Source organism: Erythrolamprus reginae, chromosome 3 (genome assembly GCF_031021105.1).
Source record: "Erythrolamprus reginae isolate rEryReg1 chromosome 3, rEryReg1.hap1, whole genome shotgun sequence".
NCBI lineage: Eukaryota > Metazoa > Chordata > Lepidosauria > Squamata > Dipsadidae > Erythrolamprus > Erythrolamprus reginae.
Genome location: NC_091952.1, coordinates 48,190,013 through 48,208,148, shown reverse-complemented (window position 1 = coordinate 48,208,148; position 18,136 = coordinate 48,190,013). Strand labels below are relative to the sequence as shown.

Below are 18,136 nucleotides of genomic sequence, written 5' to 3'. Positions count from 1 at the left end.
GCTTTAGGAGCCTCAGGGAGGCGAAGCGCGCGCAGGGGAGGTGAGCCCCGCCCACTGTCGCCTTCACGCGCCTCCCACTTCTTTTTTTTTTCGCCCAAGAGTTTGACAGGAGTTCCGACGGGGCTCTTTTTTTTCCGCCGCTCGCGCCGCCGACACCAGCCGGGGCTTCTCCTCGCCCCCCACCCGCCCCGTCTCCAAGACAGGCAAGGAAGCCCAGCTCGACTCGCTTCTTCTCCTCGGAGCATGTCGGAATCCAGAGCCCACAGCACGGCGGCGGACAAGGAGCCTGCCAACCTGGTGGTAAGGGCTCCTCTCTCTCTTTTTCTTTGCTGGCAGAAGTTTCTTCCCGCCTCTTCTTGTTTTTTCTTTCTTTCTGTCTCTTTGACTGTCCCTCATTTTTTTTCTCCCTCTTTCCCTCCCCTCCCCCGGATTTCCCTCCTGGCTGACCTGAAACCCCTGCCCTTGTTTCCCTCTTCCCCCCACCCTCCCCATGTCCCCTACTCTTTTTTTGCTTCCCTTGCCAGGCCCAGCTGTTTGGGGGGCTGCGTTGGGGCCGCCTGGAGGAGCCCCTGGGATTCATGAAGGTGCTGGAGTGGGTAAGTTTGCTCGTTCTCGGGGTGTGCAACTTTTCCGCTTTTATTTTATTTTATTTATTTTATTTATTTTATTTATTTTATTTATTTTATTTATTTTATTTATTTTATTTATTTTATTTATTTTATTTATTTTATTTATTTTATTTATTTTATTTATTTTATTTATTATTTTATTTTATTTATTTAATTATTTTGTTTTGTTTTATTTATTTATTTGTCAAACCTGTATAGAATAGTGATAGTTTGGATTTATTGATTATTATTTATTAATTAATTAATCTATAGTATAGAATAAAATAAAATAAAATAGAATAGAATAGAATTTGAGTCTCCAAAGAGGGGTGGCATATAAATTTAATTAATAAATAATGTAATTAATAAATAAATTCTTTATTGGCCAAGTGTGATTGGACACACAAGGAATTTGTCTTTGGTGCATATGCTCTCCATGCACATAAAAGAAAAAAATACATTTGTCAAGAACCATGAGGTACAACACTTAATGATTGTCATAGGGGTCAAATAAGCAATAATTTATATTGCCGCCCAACTCCTCAAGGACTCTGTTAAACATCACACAAGTAGAAAGGAATGATAAGTAAGGATAAGCAAAAAGTAATGACACCCCCCACCACCACTTCTTTCACACACAACCTGGTCCCCAGTCTGGAAGGAAAGGATGACAGGGGGCTCAAAATTGTTGCCTTGGTGAAGTTTCGTCAAGGGAAGGGGACACACGAGGCAGGGAAATTGGACCTGGGTTATGTGCATGGAGCCGGTGTAGTTAAAGTGGGGGGGGGGGAGTGCCTTCTCGGGCAGTCCTTCTATGTGCAAAGGAGTCTGGCTTTATGGACTTGGGGTATGTATGGGAACAGTGGCGAGCGGCGCTCACATTTCACTCGGGCGGGCTTAACCTTTTTGGAGCTCTGATTCTGCACATACCACGCCTTAACTTGTCCCTGAGCTCACAGATTCTCTCTCTTCTCAGCCTTCCCAAGAGGAGATTAGAAAGTGGATTTATTTAGTCCGCAGCAGAGACCCAGAGCCAGGAGACTCCACTCCCAAGGCTGTATTTTGCTGTGTCTCTCTTTCACGGGAGAGAAGCATTTCAATTTCCATTTGATCGCTAGGAACATTTTCAGATTTCTACCCCATTTTAATGCAAAAGTTAAGGGGAAAACTGAATAAGCCTTTAAAAGATGCAAATTGACTTTCTACTTAGAAAAAAGAAAAACCCACTTCCTTTTTTATAAAACAAAGCCCTGTTTGATATTATAAACATCCAAATATGGCACTGTTTTTGAGAACCATTCTGTACCGCCATTTGTTCTATCTTTAGACAATAGTGGTATTATTTAAACGTGAAGAATACGTTTTGTCAAAACCATATAGTTAATGATTCCAATCTGTATAATTGCATAAAGCGTACTCCATACAGGTTCAAACTCTGAAAAGAATCAGGGAGGAAATGAGTGATAAGGAGAGAGAAAACCCCCCCGAGCTAACAGCATTCTATCTAGGTGTGCAGCACATTTGGATGAGTTTAAACGTCTGTGAAAACACATCTCAAGCACTTTAAAGATAATGCAAGTGGGTCCCCGATAAATGGCAAGAACTAACTTATCTTTGCATGATGCATGGCTTGAGGACAGCAATATTTGCATTGCTATATGAAGGTTTTAGTCATGGCAATTTTGTGCATTGAGTGACTGGTTAAAGCATTGGATCATGAGCATAATGTAGTTCTAAAGTCTAATGACGAATGGCACGTTGCCTTCCATTATTCTTCTTAGATATGCAATATCTAAGGCAGTGTTTCCCAACCTTGGCAACTTGAAGATATTTGGACTTCAACTCCCAGAATTCCCCAGCCAGCATTTGCTGGCTGGGGAATTCTGGGAGTTGAAGTCCAAATATCTTCAAGTTGCCAAGGTTGGGAAACACTGATCTAAGATATACAATATGCATTTAGCTGTCTGGATCTTCTTTCATTGTTTCAAATGTTTGCATAGGGCTCTTTTACAATCTGCAATCTTTTTTATTATGCTGTGTTGCTGCCTGACAAGTTCTCTAGATTCACTAAGCATTTTCAGATCTCTTTACATTTCCACATTGTGATAAGACATTATATCAATCATCTCAAGAAGTTTCCATTTGAGAACATAGGCTAAAATTAGCATACGTTTAAAAAAGCAAGAAAGTTCTAATGGCAAAGCTCTCCTTAGTAAAAGTCATAGTGACTGTATCTTGAAAGGATTATTTTGTCCTACCAGATTTGTTCATTTTATTCAATGATAATGTCTTAGCTTAGGGAAGTTTTAATTACTGAAGAGCCAAACCAGGTTTTTCATCTTTTCTTGAGTACATATTTTTGGTGATATGTGGCTGTGCATACTGCTTACAGGGGTACGGATAGTATTTTCTGAATACATCATTTCCTTTTCTATGTAGAAGCATTTTCTCAATTATATGTTTCACATCTAGCAAAATATTTGAGAATCATGCTACTTCTCTTTTTTTCTATATAGATAGAAAACATAGAGTTGGCTCTTAGAATTCTTAGAAGTCAGCACTTAAACAGTTGCTTTGGGATAAGTCAGTACAGCTGAGAGTTTGAGCCTGATTTTCCCCCTTGGTGCAGAAGTAGTGTGGAGTGCTGTCATTAGCTGTTATGTGAAATCTGGAATTGCAGATGGTAATTACAGATTTCATGGAGTACTGGAGCTCAGGAAAGCAAAGTCAGTATTGGCTGCCGGTAAAGCTTTATTAAATCAAGACACAGGTAGTTCTCCACTTAGCTTCTTTCTGAGCTTTTTATATTATTTTATAATTTTGTTGCAATTGTTACTTTTAGTTGATGATAAACATCATGACAAAGCCTTTCTTTTACTCCTTTCTCTTACTATTTTTCTTGTATCACTCACATTTCCCAACACTTATATAGATACAACTAATTCCGAAGTTCTTCAGACATAATGGTATTTAAGCAGCACATCTGCTAGCTTTCATCGGTTTTCCTAGCTGAGCTTTCTTTTTTTTAGATTAGATTAGATTTCTACTAGTGTTGGAAGGGACCTTGTAGGTCATCTAGTCCAACCACCCGCTCAAGCAGGAGCCCCTGCATCAGAGCCAAATAGTTGTCCAATCTCCTCTGGAAAGTCTCAAGTGTTGGAGCTCTCATAACCTCCGCAGGCAAGCTGTTCCATCAGAAAGTTCTTCCTTATTTCCAGGTTGAATCTCTCCTTGGTCAGTTTCCATCTGTTATTCCTTGTCTGGCCTTATGGTGTCTTGGAGAACAAGTGTGCACTCATGTGCTGGCCAGCTAATTTTTGACCTTCTTTTCAGTTGTTTTCGCTTTCCTCAGGCTTCAGGAAAGCCTCCTGAAGCCTGGGGATGGCGAAAAACAGCCCAATGGGCCAACATGAAGACCTCTTTGCTGTCAGAGGTCTTCAGGAACTTCTTTGGCAGCCAGGCCTCACACACCTAGGCCCATTTCTTCTGCAGCTGGCAAGGCTTTCTTGAAGGCCTCTGCAGATGATAACAGAGCTCCAGATCGATCCGGAGCTCTGTTATTGGCTAGAGAGGCCTTCAGGAAAGCTTTTCCAGCTGCAGAAGAAATGCGCCGAGGTGTGCAAGGCCTGGTTGCAACTATCTGGAGGTAGGTAATAGGGCAGCTCCACTTCCGTTTCATTTCCGAACTTCCGGTTGGCCTGTTGGGCCATTTTTTGCTGTCTCCAGCTTCAGGAGGCTTTCCTGAACCCAGGGTGGAGTGAAAAACAGCCCAATGGACCTACTGGAAGTCTGGAGCCTTCAGTTAAGCCTGTGCGCATGCGTAGGGGAGGGCAGAGCAAGGGGGTTGTGTGCTTGCGCAGGGGGCAGCCTGGGAGTTGTGTGCATGCATGTGGAGACAGCATTGCATTATGGGTGTGGACCCATGTGTGCTTGCTATGATGCGTGCAAGCACCCTTTTGGCACCCGAGGCAAAAAAGGTTTTTTATCACTGAACTAGGCAATACTGATATGATCTATACCAGTGTTTCCCAACCTTGGCAACTTGAAGATATCTGGACTTCAACTTCCAGAATGCCCCAGCCAGCTAGTGCTGAAATTTAATTTTGGTCTTTTCCAATACAAGCATCACAGGTATATAGTGTGGTACAGTGTGGTATCAAACTCGCAGCCTGTGGGCTGGATGGGTCAGGTGATGGCCACCCCCATTCCTTGTTTAGCAAAGGAGAAAAAAGTAACAATATGTCATGTAATGACCCGAGTTTGACACCACTGCTGGGCTTTGCCTATTACAAAAGTCAGGTGTCTCTCTGCATGGAATTGTGTGTTAAGTATGAATAACTCTATCAGCTTCAAGTACATTCTTATACTGTGGGTATCACTTTTTTTGAGTAGGGATTGATTTTATGTAGCTCCAGGCAATTTATATTGAAATAAAATATTTTTGATGTTGTTTGTCCCATAATTAGGGGCAGACTTTAATCAAACCATTTAGCTTTCTATTGAAGCTGATGGAATTATTTCACTTTCACTTTTTCTGAAAGATACTTTTTAAAAAAGCTATTAGTTATATCTAAGGATTGCTTACTATCCTGCAAAAAAGCAAGACATCTTGCTTTTTTTTTCTAATTTGATGCTTCTTCTCTTATAGAAGTTGAGTATAAACCTAGATATTTTTTGTAGTGTTGGCTTCCCACAGCTATTTCTTTTCTTTTTTTCAATATTTTTTTAATCTATCCCAGAAAACATGCTGCTTTAAAAATATTGATCAGATGTATGTGTTGCTTGCAAATTATGTCTTCAGTGGTTGATGTGCATTGATGATTGATGTGGTTTTATTAAAACATTTTTAAATAAACCTTTAGAGTTGTGTGCAATTTCTGCGGACTTGGGATTGTTCACAGGAGTTGGTAAAGCTAAATATGTTGTCTTGTTTAGACAAGGTTTTTTCCCTATTGATTGTTAACAGGTTTAATTCTGAACGCTTCTCCCCTTTTTTCTTCAGCTCTTTGCCATCTTTGCCTTTGGAGCCTGTGGTTCTTTTAGTGCAGAAACAGGAGCGACTGTGAAATGCACGAAGCCTCCGAAAGAGACAACTGCTATTACTGTGCAGTTTGGATATCCTTTCAGGTAATTAAAAAGGTGACTGAATACTGATATAGAAGATATAATGTGAAAGTGATTAAATTATATTTCTTGGAGTTCTTTTTATGAAGATATCCTTACACCTTTTACAGTGACAAGTAATTCTTTAATTACAGTACTTGTCACCTTTTACAGTGACAAGTAATTCTTTAAGTAGAATTGCTCAATATTGCAGAGTAATAATAATAATAACAACAACAACAACAACAATAATAATAATAATAATTATTATTATTATTATTTATTAGATTTGTATGCCGCCCCTCTCCAAAGATTCGGGGCGGCTTCCAACAACAATAAAACAATACAGATACAAATCCAATAATTAAAACTGTAACTAAAACCCATTATCTTAAAAACAATCGATACTACACAATCATAACCAATCATAACTTAATGGTCAGAGAAGGGGATACATTAGTTACCCCATGCCTGGTGACATAGATAGGTCTTCAAGCTCTTGCAAAAGGTGAGGAGGGTGGGAGCAGTTCAAATCTCCGGAGGGAGTTGATTCTAGAGGGCCGGGACTGCCACAGAGAAGGCTCTTCCCCTAGGCCCTGCCAGATGACATTGTCTGGTCGACGGGACCTGGAGAAGGCCAACTCTGTGGGTCTGGGACCTAAGGAGTATTTTTCAAACCATTCCTCTGGAATTGTCTTAAATCTCTTAACTACTGATTCAAAATAAATTGAATTAAGCAGTGAATGAATTGTATCACTATTACCACAATGGCTGGACACTGCTCTACATGGTGTTACATTAAGAAATCTCACTTTTGCATGTTAGCTTGGATGTGCTAAAAAGAAATTCCCCCTTTTAAATGTCTTGTCTCCAATTTCTAAGATTACTTTTGAGAATTCTTTTAGTTTTCAAAGTGATATGTCGTGCAGCATAGTGTATTACTACTTGGAAACCAAGGCTAACTGTGCCTTGATTGCACAGAGCAAATTTTATAGAGCTCAGAATCCCTTTTCTTTTTTTCCAGTTGTTTGGAGATTTGGACACTGTTTGTGAAGGAAAATATTATTCATCCAAGAAATCAGTGTATTGCATGCCACAGTGGAAACCACTTCTGATCCCCTCTTCAGACACAGTTGTCAGCCAAGTGGCTATTGAATCTTTGATGGCTGAAAAAAAAGATTCAATGACTTATATACAGAGGTGTGCTGCTGCCGGAACGCCTAATTGCGCTTGGCCCTGCGGGGCCCTGCAGCTCTGGAACATGAGTGCGGGATCGAGTGCAATTACACTTCCTGCACCGCATGCAGGGAAGCAAAAAAACTCACCGAAAAGCACCCATACGTGCATTCCTCTGCATGATTAATTGCGCTCGATCCAGCACTCTCATTCCAGAACAGCAGAGCCAAGTGCAATTAGGCATTCCGGCAGCAGCCCACCTCTGTTTATATAGTATAAATAAGTTTACATCCCATATATTGGAATATTCCCACATGTGAAAATTCTTGTTACATAACATAAGTGAATTAGAAAATACATTGACCTACAGGAAGCGAAGATGCTGTGATTCCCAGAAAGGTTTGTAGGTGAAGAAATTAACCCAACCAAAGTATTATTTCCTGGGCCATTATATCTGAAAGTGTGCCATCTATTATTTTGTTTGGGGATATCTCTGTTCAGTTCATACAGCTAGAAATGAACCCTCCCTTCTCCCAAGACATCAGAATCTCCAATAGGAGTTTGTCCTGACTAGAGACCTATTAAGACAAGTGTTACCACCAACTTATACCACTGCATCTGTTTAAAAAGAGCTCATGTCTGAAATATCTTGGTTAGAGGCAACCAGAGGAGGTGAGAATTCTATTTCCAGCTGGGTACCTTGCTTCCAAAGGACATTATCACCAAGAATGGCAGGTGGAAAGCCCAGCTGCCTTGCACTTGTATTTCAGCATGTTGTTTAGGAGTAGTTTCATTCCTTTCCGCCACACCTACACTGTGGCTTCAAATATGTTAATTTGTATTTCAAATGATAGGAGGAGGAGAACTGGATAAAAATAATAACGCCTAAAACTTTGAGGCCATCACTTCCCGAGAACAATTTTCATCGAGGAGTTTAAGCAGATGTCTATTGAATTTATGCCCTTTATGCATATGGCTGTACTCTGTGGATTAACACCAGCAAATCAGAGTGTAGCGAAGTTGTACCATCTGAATGAAATTAAGATAACGATTATGGCACAGCAGTCCTGAATTGTTATTTCCCTTTCTCCTTTCCCCTCACTTCCAGATGAATGTTGCTATAGCAGGTTACTAGCTGTGTAGGAAACTGCTGTATAGCTAGAAATACAATAAAGCATTTTGAGAACTCTGATTGCTTTGAGAGGAAAAGGAATATTTTCTTCCTTACAGACTTAAAAGCAGCAGCTGACCTGATACAGCTGTCATTTATTGAGGGGCATATAAACCAGTAAAAAAAAAATCACCAACATAAAACCTATCAGGAAAAACCTAATGAACTCAATCTGTATAAGGGGGGACATGATCAAAACATTTAAATATGTTAAAGGGTTAAATAAGGTTCAGGAGGGAAGTGTTTTTAATAGGAAATTGAACACAAGAACAAGGGGACACAATCTGAAGTTAGTTGGGGGGAAAATCAAAAGCAACATGATGAAATATTGTTTTACTGAAAGAGTAGTAGATCCTTGGAACAAACTTCCAGCAGACGTGATTGGTAAATCCACAGTAACTGAATTTAAACATGCCTGGGATAAACATAATATAATAGTAATAATAATAGTCTGCGGAGAGGGGCGGCATATGAATCCAATAAATAAGTAAGTAAGTAAGTAAGTAAGTAAGTAAGTAAGTAAGTAAGTAAGTAAGTAAGTAAGTAAGTAAGTAAGTAAGTAAGTAAGTAAGTAAATATCCATCCTAAGATAAAATACAGGAAATAGTATAAGGGCAGACTAGATGAACCAGGAGGTCTTTTTCTGCCGTCAGTCTTCTATGTTTCTATGTTTCTTTATCTTGATCTAAGATTTGGTGGCGTTGTGATCAGTGCCACTGTAAAAAACAAGAAGCAGCATTGGAGTAAGCACTTCTTTTTGGTATGCCAGATCAGATAACAGGTTATATTTTTCTGGAGCACAAATCAGCCCTACAAAAACTTTTTACATTACATGTAGATGCTTCCATAAGGCTTTTGGATAAACAGAAACAAGATCTAGGTTGGAATGAAATCAGTGCATGAAAGATCTAACATGGTTATATCTGTGTGCATCTTTCCTTCCTTGCCAACATCTGATAGCTATAAATAGAGGCATGCCTGTGAAGTATTTTAAAATGTCTTTGACGAGAAGGGGAACAAATTGGAAGGGTTGTCGTGGTACTGGCAGTGACAGTTCAAAACAAAATTCGGTATTTTAATGAATAGTACATGGGTTGAAAAATAGTTTAGGTGGAATAGATTCCTCACTCCCATTCTTTTAGGTCCTTTTGTCTCTTGAATTCAGAATTATGTTAGGCATGGCTTGTTTGTTTGTTTGTTTATTTTTATACCGCCCAACCCCCTAAGAACTCTGGGCAGCTTACAACAGGATATAAAATACATTTAAAAATACCATAAAAGATTAAGAAAAAAAACAGTTAAAAATCACATACATTCATATCCTTTTTGCCAAGGATATAAACCCCTTTTCTCATAGATGTATCTTCATTGCAAGAAATTCTGTATGTGCACTGTCAATTGTTAAACTATAATTACAATAAACCCATAAATTATGGTTTGCAACAGGGAAATCTCAAATAAATTCTTCTCCTTTATATTTTTCCCAAGATGCGTGTTCAATATGAGTCATGCTAAAAATAATATAGAAATAGAAAAATTGAAAAATTTAAAGTATCATCTCTTTAATTCATTAATTCTGATAATTGTTTTCAAAGAAGTCTTAGCTACTTTTCAATTCTCATTTACTAAAATGGGTGATAGGTTTTTAGACAATTTGCCAAAGGAATTTATTAGTGTTGTTATTGGCAAGAAATTTTGATTTATCATAAAGTCTTAGATTTTAATTTTATTTATTTATTTTGTTAAATATGTATTGGTAGTATATAAAGATATAACAATGTTTATATACATGATACTAGTAAAAGAGAAACATTAGGGGAGGGGATGGTAGGCACACTGGTGCACTTATGCACGCCCCTTACTGATCTCTTAGGAATCAGGAGAGGTCAACAGTGGGTAATCTAAGGGTAAAGTTTTGGGGGGTTAGGTGATGACACTACAGAGTCAGGTAGTGAGTTCCATGCATTAACTATTCAGTTACTAAAGTCGTATTTCCTGTAGTTGAGTTTGGAGCTGTTTACTTTAAGTTTGTATCTGTTGTGTGCTCGTGTGTTGTTGTGGTTGAAGCTGAAGTAGTCATTAATAGGACATTGTAGCAGATGATTTTATGGGCTATGCTTAGGTGGTGTTTAAGGAGACTTTGTTCTAAGCTTTCTAAACTTAGGATTGTAAGTCTAGTTGGGTAGGGTATTCTGTTGTGTGTGTAGGATTGGAGGGCTCTTCTAGTAAAGTATCTCTGGACATTTGATGTACACTAAATAGAGTTGAGGTGGCGCAGCAGGTAGAGGGCAGTACTGCAGGCCACTAAAGCTGATTGTAGATCTGTAGGTCAGAGGTTCAAATCTCATCACCAGCTCAAGGTTGACTCAACCTTCCATCCTTCTGAGGACTCGGATTGTGGGGGCAATATGTTGGCTCTGTTAAGAAGTGCTATTGCTAACATTTTGTAAGCCGCCCTGAGACTTAGGAGAAGGGCGGTATGAACAATCTAATAAAAATAAACAGGACTGAATAGGACATGAGGCAGCCTCAGCCAAACTATTTCTCTCTCTCTCTCTCTCTCTCTCTCTCTCTCTCTCTCTCTCTCTCTCTCTGTGTAGACAACTGTTTTAAAAATTTTGCTGCTTGGGATTTTTAAAAAAATTTTGTCTCTAAGAAACATGTTTTAAACCTGCAAAATACATTTTAACAAAGGTGGGAACGAGGCAAATATATATTTCCCCCATTCAGCTCTCTAGATGTTAGAGATATCCTGTAGCCTAATTCTTCTGCACTAAGTACTCAAATTACATTTAAGCTTATTTCTCTTGCTTTCATTTTCAATTTGGCCAGGTTGTATAAAATCCCATTTGATATGCCAGATTGTATCGAAGGATCAACTTCTAAAAGAGGGCTGCATCTCATGGGAGACTTCTCTGCACCCGCTGAATTCTTCGTGACCTTGGGGGTTTTTACTTTTCTGTATACTATGGCAGCTCTTGCAGTATACCTACGATTTCACTCCCTGTATAAAGAGAATAAGAAGCTACCTTTTGCGGTAAGATCTCAAGTTTGATTTTTCAAGCTCTTTAGATTTCAAATTCTACAACACAGAATCAGTTCTATATAAATACAATGAATTTAAAACAAACTCCATTAAAACGTGATTGTTTCTGAATAAGAAATCTGAGAAAAAGGGGTAGAAAACTCCGCTATGTACGTTTACAGGCAGTCCTTGTTTAACCAGTTGTAGAGGCACAGTTGTATTTGGTGCGCAGAAGGTTTTCCTCTTGTTTGCTGTGATAGTTGGAGCATTCCGTCTTTATTTGATGGCATATATTTTTGTAGCAGTTTTTGAAGTTGGCTTACATAGCCTGTTTTGTTTTTTCACCAGAGGGATTTTGGGGGGGATTGTAACTTCCTTATTGATATGGGTAGTTTGTTTTTCTTGGTTATGGTGGTTAATAGTGGTACGTGTAATCTGATATTTCTTTTGACTTTGAGCAAGAAGATGTTATAGAGGTCATTGGCAATGTTACAGCCAGAGAATAGAGTTTGCCAGTCAAGAGTTGAGAGGTTGGCGTTCATAGCTGGCTTTTTTAAAGTTGTACTTGGGGGTCCCATTATTAAGGTGATTCTTTCAATGGTGTAGATTAAGGCTGAAGTCTATCATGCTGTGGTCACTGTTGGAAAAGGGTTCTTTTATTTGTAATCCATAAATTGCGCTTTTGCTGTTGCAGAATATGAGGCCGAAGCAGTTGTTGAATCTAGCATTGTTTGTTACTAGTTGGTCGAGTTCCAAATTGGTAACAGCATTGTATAGGGGTGTATGGATGGGTTCAATAGTGCATTTGTTTAGAGTCCAGTTAATGTGAGGTAGATTGAGGTCTCCAAGAAAAATAAGGGGGTATGGGCAGGAGGCTGCCCATATTAGCAGTGAGGTTAATTTGTTTGCATGTATAATGTTCGCATGTGTGATGGGGCTCTGTAACAGTAGGAAGCGAAGTATGGCATTTAAGGATAAATCACAGATGATGGTTTCAGGAAGGGTGAGATAATATGTAATTTGGATATTTTGTAGGTTTAGTGTCTTTTTGTAGAATATAGCTACTCCGTCTCCTCTGCAGGTTTCCCGGTTGGAGCAGAAGTCAAGGTAGTTTCTTGCTGTGATGATTGAGTCAGGGAGGGATGCATTTAGCCATGTTTTGTAGACAAAAATAATGTCAAAGGTATCAGTGTTTAATAGAAGGATAAATTCAGACATTTGTTAATTTCGTTTTTTCCATTGATTAGTTTGTATTTGAGATTAGTATTGGATTGGATTGAGGAAGTAAAGGGCGCACTTTCCTAATCTTGGTTGGTGGTGTGTGGGATTTGATTTGTTGTTGTGGGGTGGTGGGTTGGATGTGGTGGGATGGATTGTGGGTTTTGTTTTTGATGCATTCAGCATAGTAATCTATGTATAAGTCTGTTTCACCTAGATCTTGTTGTCTTTTGAGTTCCATGTGGAGTTCACAGGAGCAGATGTGTTGTAATAGAGATAGATCCAGTCTGGATCTAAGTTTGTTGTGATTGGCAAAAGACTTTATAGTGTAGATATATTGTCGTTTTTACATACGACTCTGCAGAATTGGGGGGCCATTGAGCCGCCTTTATTCTTGTGCTTAGGGCCCTCTCTGAAAACTTCAATGATATCTTCAGGTCTAATGGTTTGCATATAATGGTTGCTGATGCTGCGCCATACTTTTGTGATGTCAGACTCGTCATTTACTTCCAGTCCAAATGGAATTTCATTATGTCATTTTTGCTCGCGCTCGATAGCAGCTTTGTCTATAGTGGACATGTCAATGGTTGAGTTGGTAGGTCTTCCTGTTGGGGTAGTGTTGTTTAGGTGGTGGTGGGTATTTGGTTTGTTGGGTTTGTATTTTTCTGTGCTTGGATCAAATTAACATTGGCCTTGTTGCAAAACATCACATACACACCCATACACATGGTCACATAATTGCAATCTGGTTGTTTGGCAACCTGTTCCCATTTACATTCACAATTGCCAAGTGCTATGCAATAATGTGATCACCATTTGCAATCTTCAATGGAGAAGACAGCAGGAAAAGTTTCAAGCTGTTGCTGCCTGCCAAAACTGGTTCCCCCCCTTTGGGGGGGGGGGCTAGCTGAAAGGGCCTGATTTCATGGAGCTGAAATCCTTCCTGCCTGTTTGCAGGGAGCTGAAATCCTTCCTGCCTGCTTGCAAAGAGCTGAAATCCTTCATGCCTGCTTGCACAGAGCTGAAATCCTTCCTGCCTGCTTGCACGGAGCTGAAATCCTTCCTGCCTGCTTGCACGGAGCTGAAATCCTGCCTGCCTGCTTGCACGCAGCTGAAATCCTTCCTGCCTGCTTGCACGCAGCTGAAATCCTTCCTGCCTGCTTGCATGGAGCTGAAATCCTTCCTGCCTGTTTGCATGGAGCTGAAATCCTTCCTGCCTGCTTGAATGGAGCTGAAAACCTTCCTGCCTGCTTGCATGGAGCTGAAAACCTTTAGCAGGGAATTCTTTCACCAAGCCTTCAAAGTCAAAAGGGGAACAAAAATCCAAGCAGGATTTTCAGGTGCTGATTGGAGAGTAAGGCAAGGGATGTGGGTGCCTGAGGAAGAAAATCCTGCTTAGATTTCGGTAGGGAGGATCTTCAGCACCTGAATGGAGACACAATTGTGCAGAACCTACGATGGATCTCCCAAAGCCCTCCCCAGCCCCAAGGTACCCCATGCTCCTTACCTAGGACTTTGACCACATTAAGATTGCTTAATTACCACAGTTCGAAGTGCCAAAATTGTTGAATGAAGCAGTCATTTTATTTATTTGTTAAATTATTTGCCGCCTGTCACGCCATGGGGTTTACTCGAAGTGGCTTAGAACTACTAAAAAAAAAAGGGGGGGGGAGAAGTGTAGATAGAATAGAAGTAAAATAATTGAACAATGAAATAAACAATGGCAAAGGAACACAACAAGAATAAAACATGAATATGACAGCCAAAAATATGGGTGGAGGGAAATCAGAGAGCAAAGGGGGAGTGGGGATGTGGAATCTGCCATCAATCTAAGAGACCCTTCCAGTGTGGAACTTCTCCAGAGAAAACCAGGTCTTCATGTCATGTGATGACTTGCTTAACAACTGCTTCACACAGTGTCTGAGATTTCAGTCCCAATTGTGGTAGTTAAGTGAGGACTACTTGTATCCAGTTTGGAAGTCCTGCCCTCTTTGTTTTGCATTTTCCTTGAGCTTGGCTTACCAGCACAAGAAGAATCAACCTATGCAAAAGTATTATCACTTGAGCCATATGCATATTCAAATCAGTCAAAATCAAATCAGTCAAAGTCAAAGCCTGGACTTGCTTATCCATGATTTGTTGAATAAGCCACCATTGGTTTATAAACCAATAATAGTTGAGGCAGCAGCAAACAAACTATATTATGACTAGGTGCAGCATACTTACTATGGAATGGAGTGATCATTCTTAGCCTACAAATAGAACAGAATAGAATAGAATTAGAATAGAATAGAATAGAATTCAATTTATTGGCCAAGTATGATTAGACACACAAGCAATTTGTCTTTGACCCATTGCTCTCAGTGCACATAACAGAAAAGATGCATTTGTCAAGAATCATGAGATACAACACTTAATGATTGTCATACGGTACAAATAATAAATAAATCGGAAGGATACAGGCAACAAATTACAGTCATACAGTCATAAGTGGGAGGAGATAGGTGATAGGAATGGTGAGAAGACTAATAGTAATAGTGAATAGTTTGACAGTGGTGAGGGAATTATTTGTTTAGCAGAGTGATAGCATTTGGGAAAAAAGTGTTCTTGTGTCTAGTTGTCTTGGTGTGCAGTGCTCTATAGCGTCATTTTGAGGATAATTGTTGAAACAATTTTTGTCCAACATGCGAGGTCAGTAAGTATGTTCACAGCCCTCTTTTTGATTCATGCAGGTCATGGTCATACTAATCACGACTCTATCTCTCTTTCTCTCTTTCCCCCCTTCATTCAGGACTTCTGTGTGTCTGTCTCATTTACCTTCTTTTGGCTAGTGGCATTTTCAGCTTGGGGCAAAGGCCTATCAGACGTGAAAGGAGCTACACGGCCTTCCAGCCTTATTGCAGCCATGTCAGTATGTCAATTCAAAAATGCAGTATGCAATGCTGGGGCTACTCCTTCTATGGGTTTGGCCAACATCTCTGTGGTAAGAGTTGCCTGGAAATAATGTAATAATTGGGAGGGAGAGGGTGGGGACTTTAGCTGCACTAGGGTCAATATTCCATTCCATTTCTTTTACTAAATCAAAGCCATTCCGACAACTAATGGGGTAGTCTGTTAAGTCTTATTCTGAAATGATGCATTAAAAGAAGGTTGAGCAAACACCATCATTTTTATAAACAGAAACTACTGTTTAAGTTTGCTCAACAAGCTGCTGCTAATCACGAGAAAGGCAAATCATACTGATTAAAGAAGAATTAAGAACAGTGTAAGTGTACAAACATAAGAACGTATAGCTAAAAGATTACAGTTTTAAAACATGGTATTTTAACATTTAAAAGGAAATATTGAAAAACAGCAGTACGTTTAAGGTAAAAGTCAGGCAATAGGAATTATTTGTAGCATCTTAGCCACCAATACAAATACTGTATGCCTAATAAAAACAATAGTAAAATTTTTATTTGGAAAACGTAAGTTTTCCTTCGAAAGGATTTAAAATTTCGGGATTGGGCAGCATAGAAGTGGAATGAATGAATGAATAAAATACACTACAACCCTCCAAGTCAGGAGAAAAAGAGAGGACTTATTGTATAGAAGCAGACCTCAACCCCAAACTGGATGGGGTTTATATACTGAATACAACAATTATTATTGAAATTCACATATGAGGAGTATTACACTTCGTCTCACTACTATTTTCTACTTATATTATGGTACTACTGATTTAAATGTCCAGTGGATAAAGAGCACACAAACAGATAGAAAATCTAGTCAAGGCAGAATAATTTTGTAATGGACAGGCTGATTTCAAAATTATGTTCCTCTATGACTTTAGATCTCACAAATATAATATGAGAAAGTATTACTAGTGCACATGAACATGTGTAAACCAGCAGACGTTCGTTGTTTTTCTGTTCTTTAATCATTGGGAAAATCTGAACAAGAGGGCATTAAAAAGTACTGAACTGACTTTATATAAGTGCTCAGTGTTCACCCATAACTGATTTGCATTAACTATGCATTTCTCCTTTTCTTCCTCAGCTGTTTGGTTTTGTCAACTTTATACTCTGGGCTGGAAATTGCTGGTTTGTTTTTAAAGAAACCCCTTGGCATGCACAGACCACCAACAAGGAAAGTTCTGCTGAACAAGGAGCTGTTGATAAGCAATAAGGAAACGCCACCCCCATTGAAGCCTTCTTCCCCCACATCCTCACGAAATCAAGAACATGCAGTCGCCTTGCTCATCCCGTGCAGGAAATGTGTCTTCTCTGCCATTTTTGCTACTGCTCAGCAGTCATATTGGCTTCCCTTTGTGACTGAAATGGGATGCCTTTCTTCAGCTGCAACCATTGGTCCTCTTGTGGTCGTAGATATACAGACTGTTCATACTTACAACAAAACTCTTCGTTATTTGGATTTTTTTATAAGCATACGCTACTGTACATTTTCACATTAGTCACCTATCTTAGGATGTATGGCAATATGTCTTTACTGATGATTTTTATCTTTTTTTAAAAAATGAAGCCAGTAGAGTTGAATAAGAACCTAGAGAAAACGAAATAATTAAAAGCACAGAACTTGGGACATCTAAGTGCCTTAGAGAGAAAATATGTCTACTTTGTAGCTATAATACATGTAGAAACAGTAACTGGCCACTTGGCTGAGCAACAAAATAAAATGAAAACAAATATTTTTTTTAACCTTTAATACATCTGAAGGCAGGAAGGAGTGTTACATTTCTTATTTTGTATTACATACAAATTCTAAATATTTTTTTGCTTTCATTAAATATAATTGATTATCACTTAAGATACTGCTTGCACACAGGTGCCTTGTTCAGCCTTCATGGCTAATATGGGAAAGGTGTTTTCTTTTAAAGGAAAAAAATTGAAATAAGAGAAAGTCCTCATTGGTCATTTTGAGCCACAAAGGGTAATCCTTGCCAATGTGAGTTGGTTTTGCTATCCCTAGACTGCACATAAATATTGACTATCCAGGAATAGTTTTAGTGGAATACTTCTAATGTTCTAGAACTTTACATCTGTTTCAAAACTTCTTGAAATTTTGTTTTATTTTAAAACATTTCACAATATGAACCTCTTTGATTATGCAGACTAATTCAATTTACCTGAACTTAAGACAGCCCAAACTTGGCTGAGAAACATGCAGAGCACAGATTGATTTTTTAAAAAAATATAACTTGATATTGTTCAGGATCTTTGACATGAGCCACCCTAATCACCCAAGTTGCTGAGGGCATTCTTAAGGAAGTTTTTAGCACCTGCCTGGATGTCTCTTAAGATTGCCAGAAATTAAATGTAGTACAGTGGTACCTCTACTTAAGAACGCCTCTACTTAAGAACTTTTCTAGATAAGAACCGGGTGTTCAAGATTTTTTTTGCCTCTTCTTAAGAACCATTTTCTACTTAAGAACCTGAGCCTGGAAAAATTTCCAAGGAAATTTGAGAGCAGCATGAAGGCCTGGCCAGTTTCCTGCCATTTCCTCTTTAATCCTGGCCATCTCGAGCTTTTCTGGGCTGCCAGAGGAGCCTTTCGGGAGGTTTTGACAGTCCAGAGTGAATGAAGCATTTTCCTTTCTCTGGGCACTTGGAGAGGGAATAAACCTCTGCCAAAGCCCAGATAAAACGCTCCCTTCACTCTGGACAGCAACTGTCCTCCACCTCTTCTTCTTCTTCCTCCTCCTCCTCCTCCCACCCAAATTCTGAGCTTTTATTTCTTTCCTAATGGGTTTGCACGCATTATTTGCTTTTACATTGATTCCTATGGGAAAAATTGCTTCTACTTACAAACTTTTCTACTTAAGAACCTGGTCACGGA

At 39.2% G+C, this 18,136-nt stretch overlaps 1 protein-coding gene across 2 annotated transcripts; it reads left to right on the top strand.

The window, feature by feature from the left end:
- Positions 1–88: 88 nt before the first annotated feature.
- SYPL2 (synaptophysin like 2) lies at positions 89–16,986 on the top strand. 2 transcript variants are annotated; one of them, XM_070748860.1, is made up of 6 exons: positions 89–300; positions 525–596; positions 5,611–5,735; positions 10,891–11,095; positions 15,093–15,284; positions 16,340–16,986. In XM_070748860.1, exons 1-6 carry the CDS (start codon positions 244–246, stop codon positions 16,466–16,468), a joined length of 780 nt encoding a protein of 259 aa, XP_070604961.1. In that variant the 5' UTR covers positions 89–243; the 3' UTR covers positions 16,469–16,986. The 2 variants fall into 2 exon arrangements, with proteins under 2 accessions (XP_070604961.1, XP_070604962.1); XM_070748861.1 differs by lacking the exon at positions 525–596.
- The last annotated feature ends 1,150 nt before the right edge of the window (positions 16,987–18,136 follow it).

Coding starts and splice junctions, on each gene's coding strand:
- SYPL2 (XM_070748860.1), top strand. CDS start 244: ATGTCGGAATCCAGAGCCCACAGCACGGCGGCGGACAAGGAGCCTGCC. Junction 11,096..15,092: donor ATAAGAAGCTACCTTTTGCG/GTAAGATCTCAA, acceptor CCCTTCATTCAG/GACTTCTGTGTGTCTGTCTC. Junction 15,285..16,339: donor GTTTGGCCAACATCTCTGTG/GTAAGAGTTGCC, acceptor TTTCTTCCTCAG/CTGTTTGGTTTTGTCAACTT.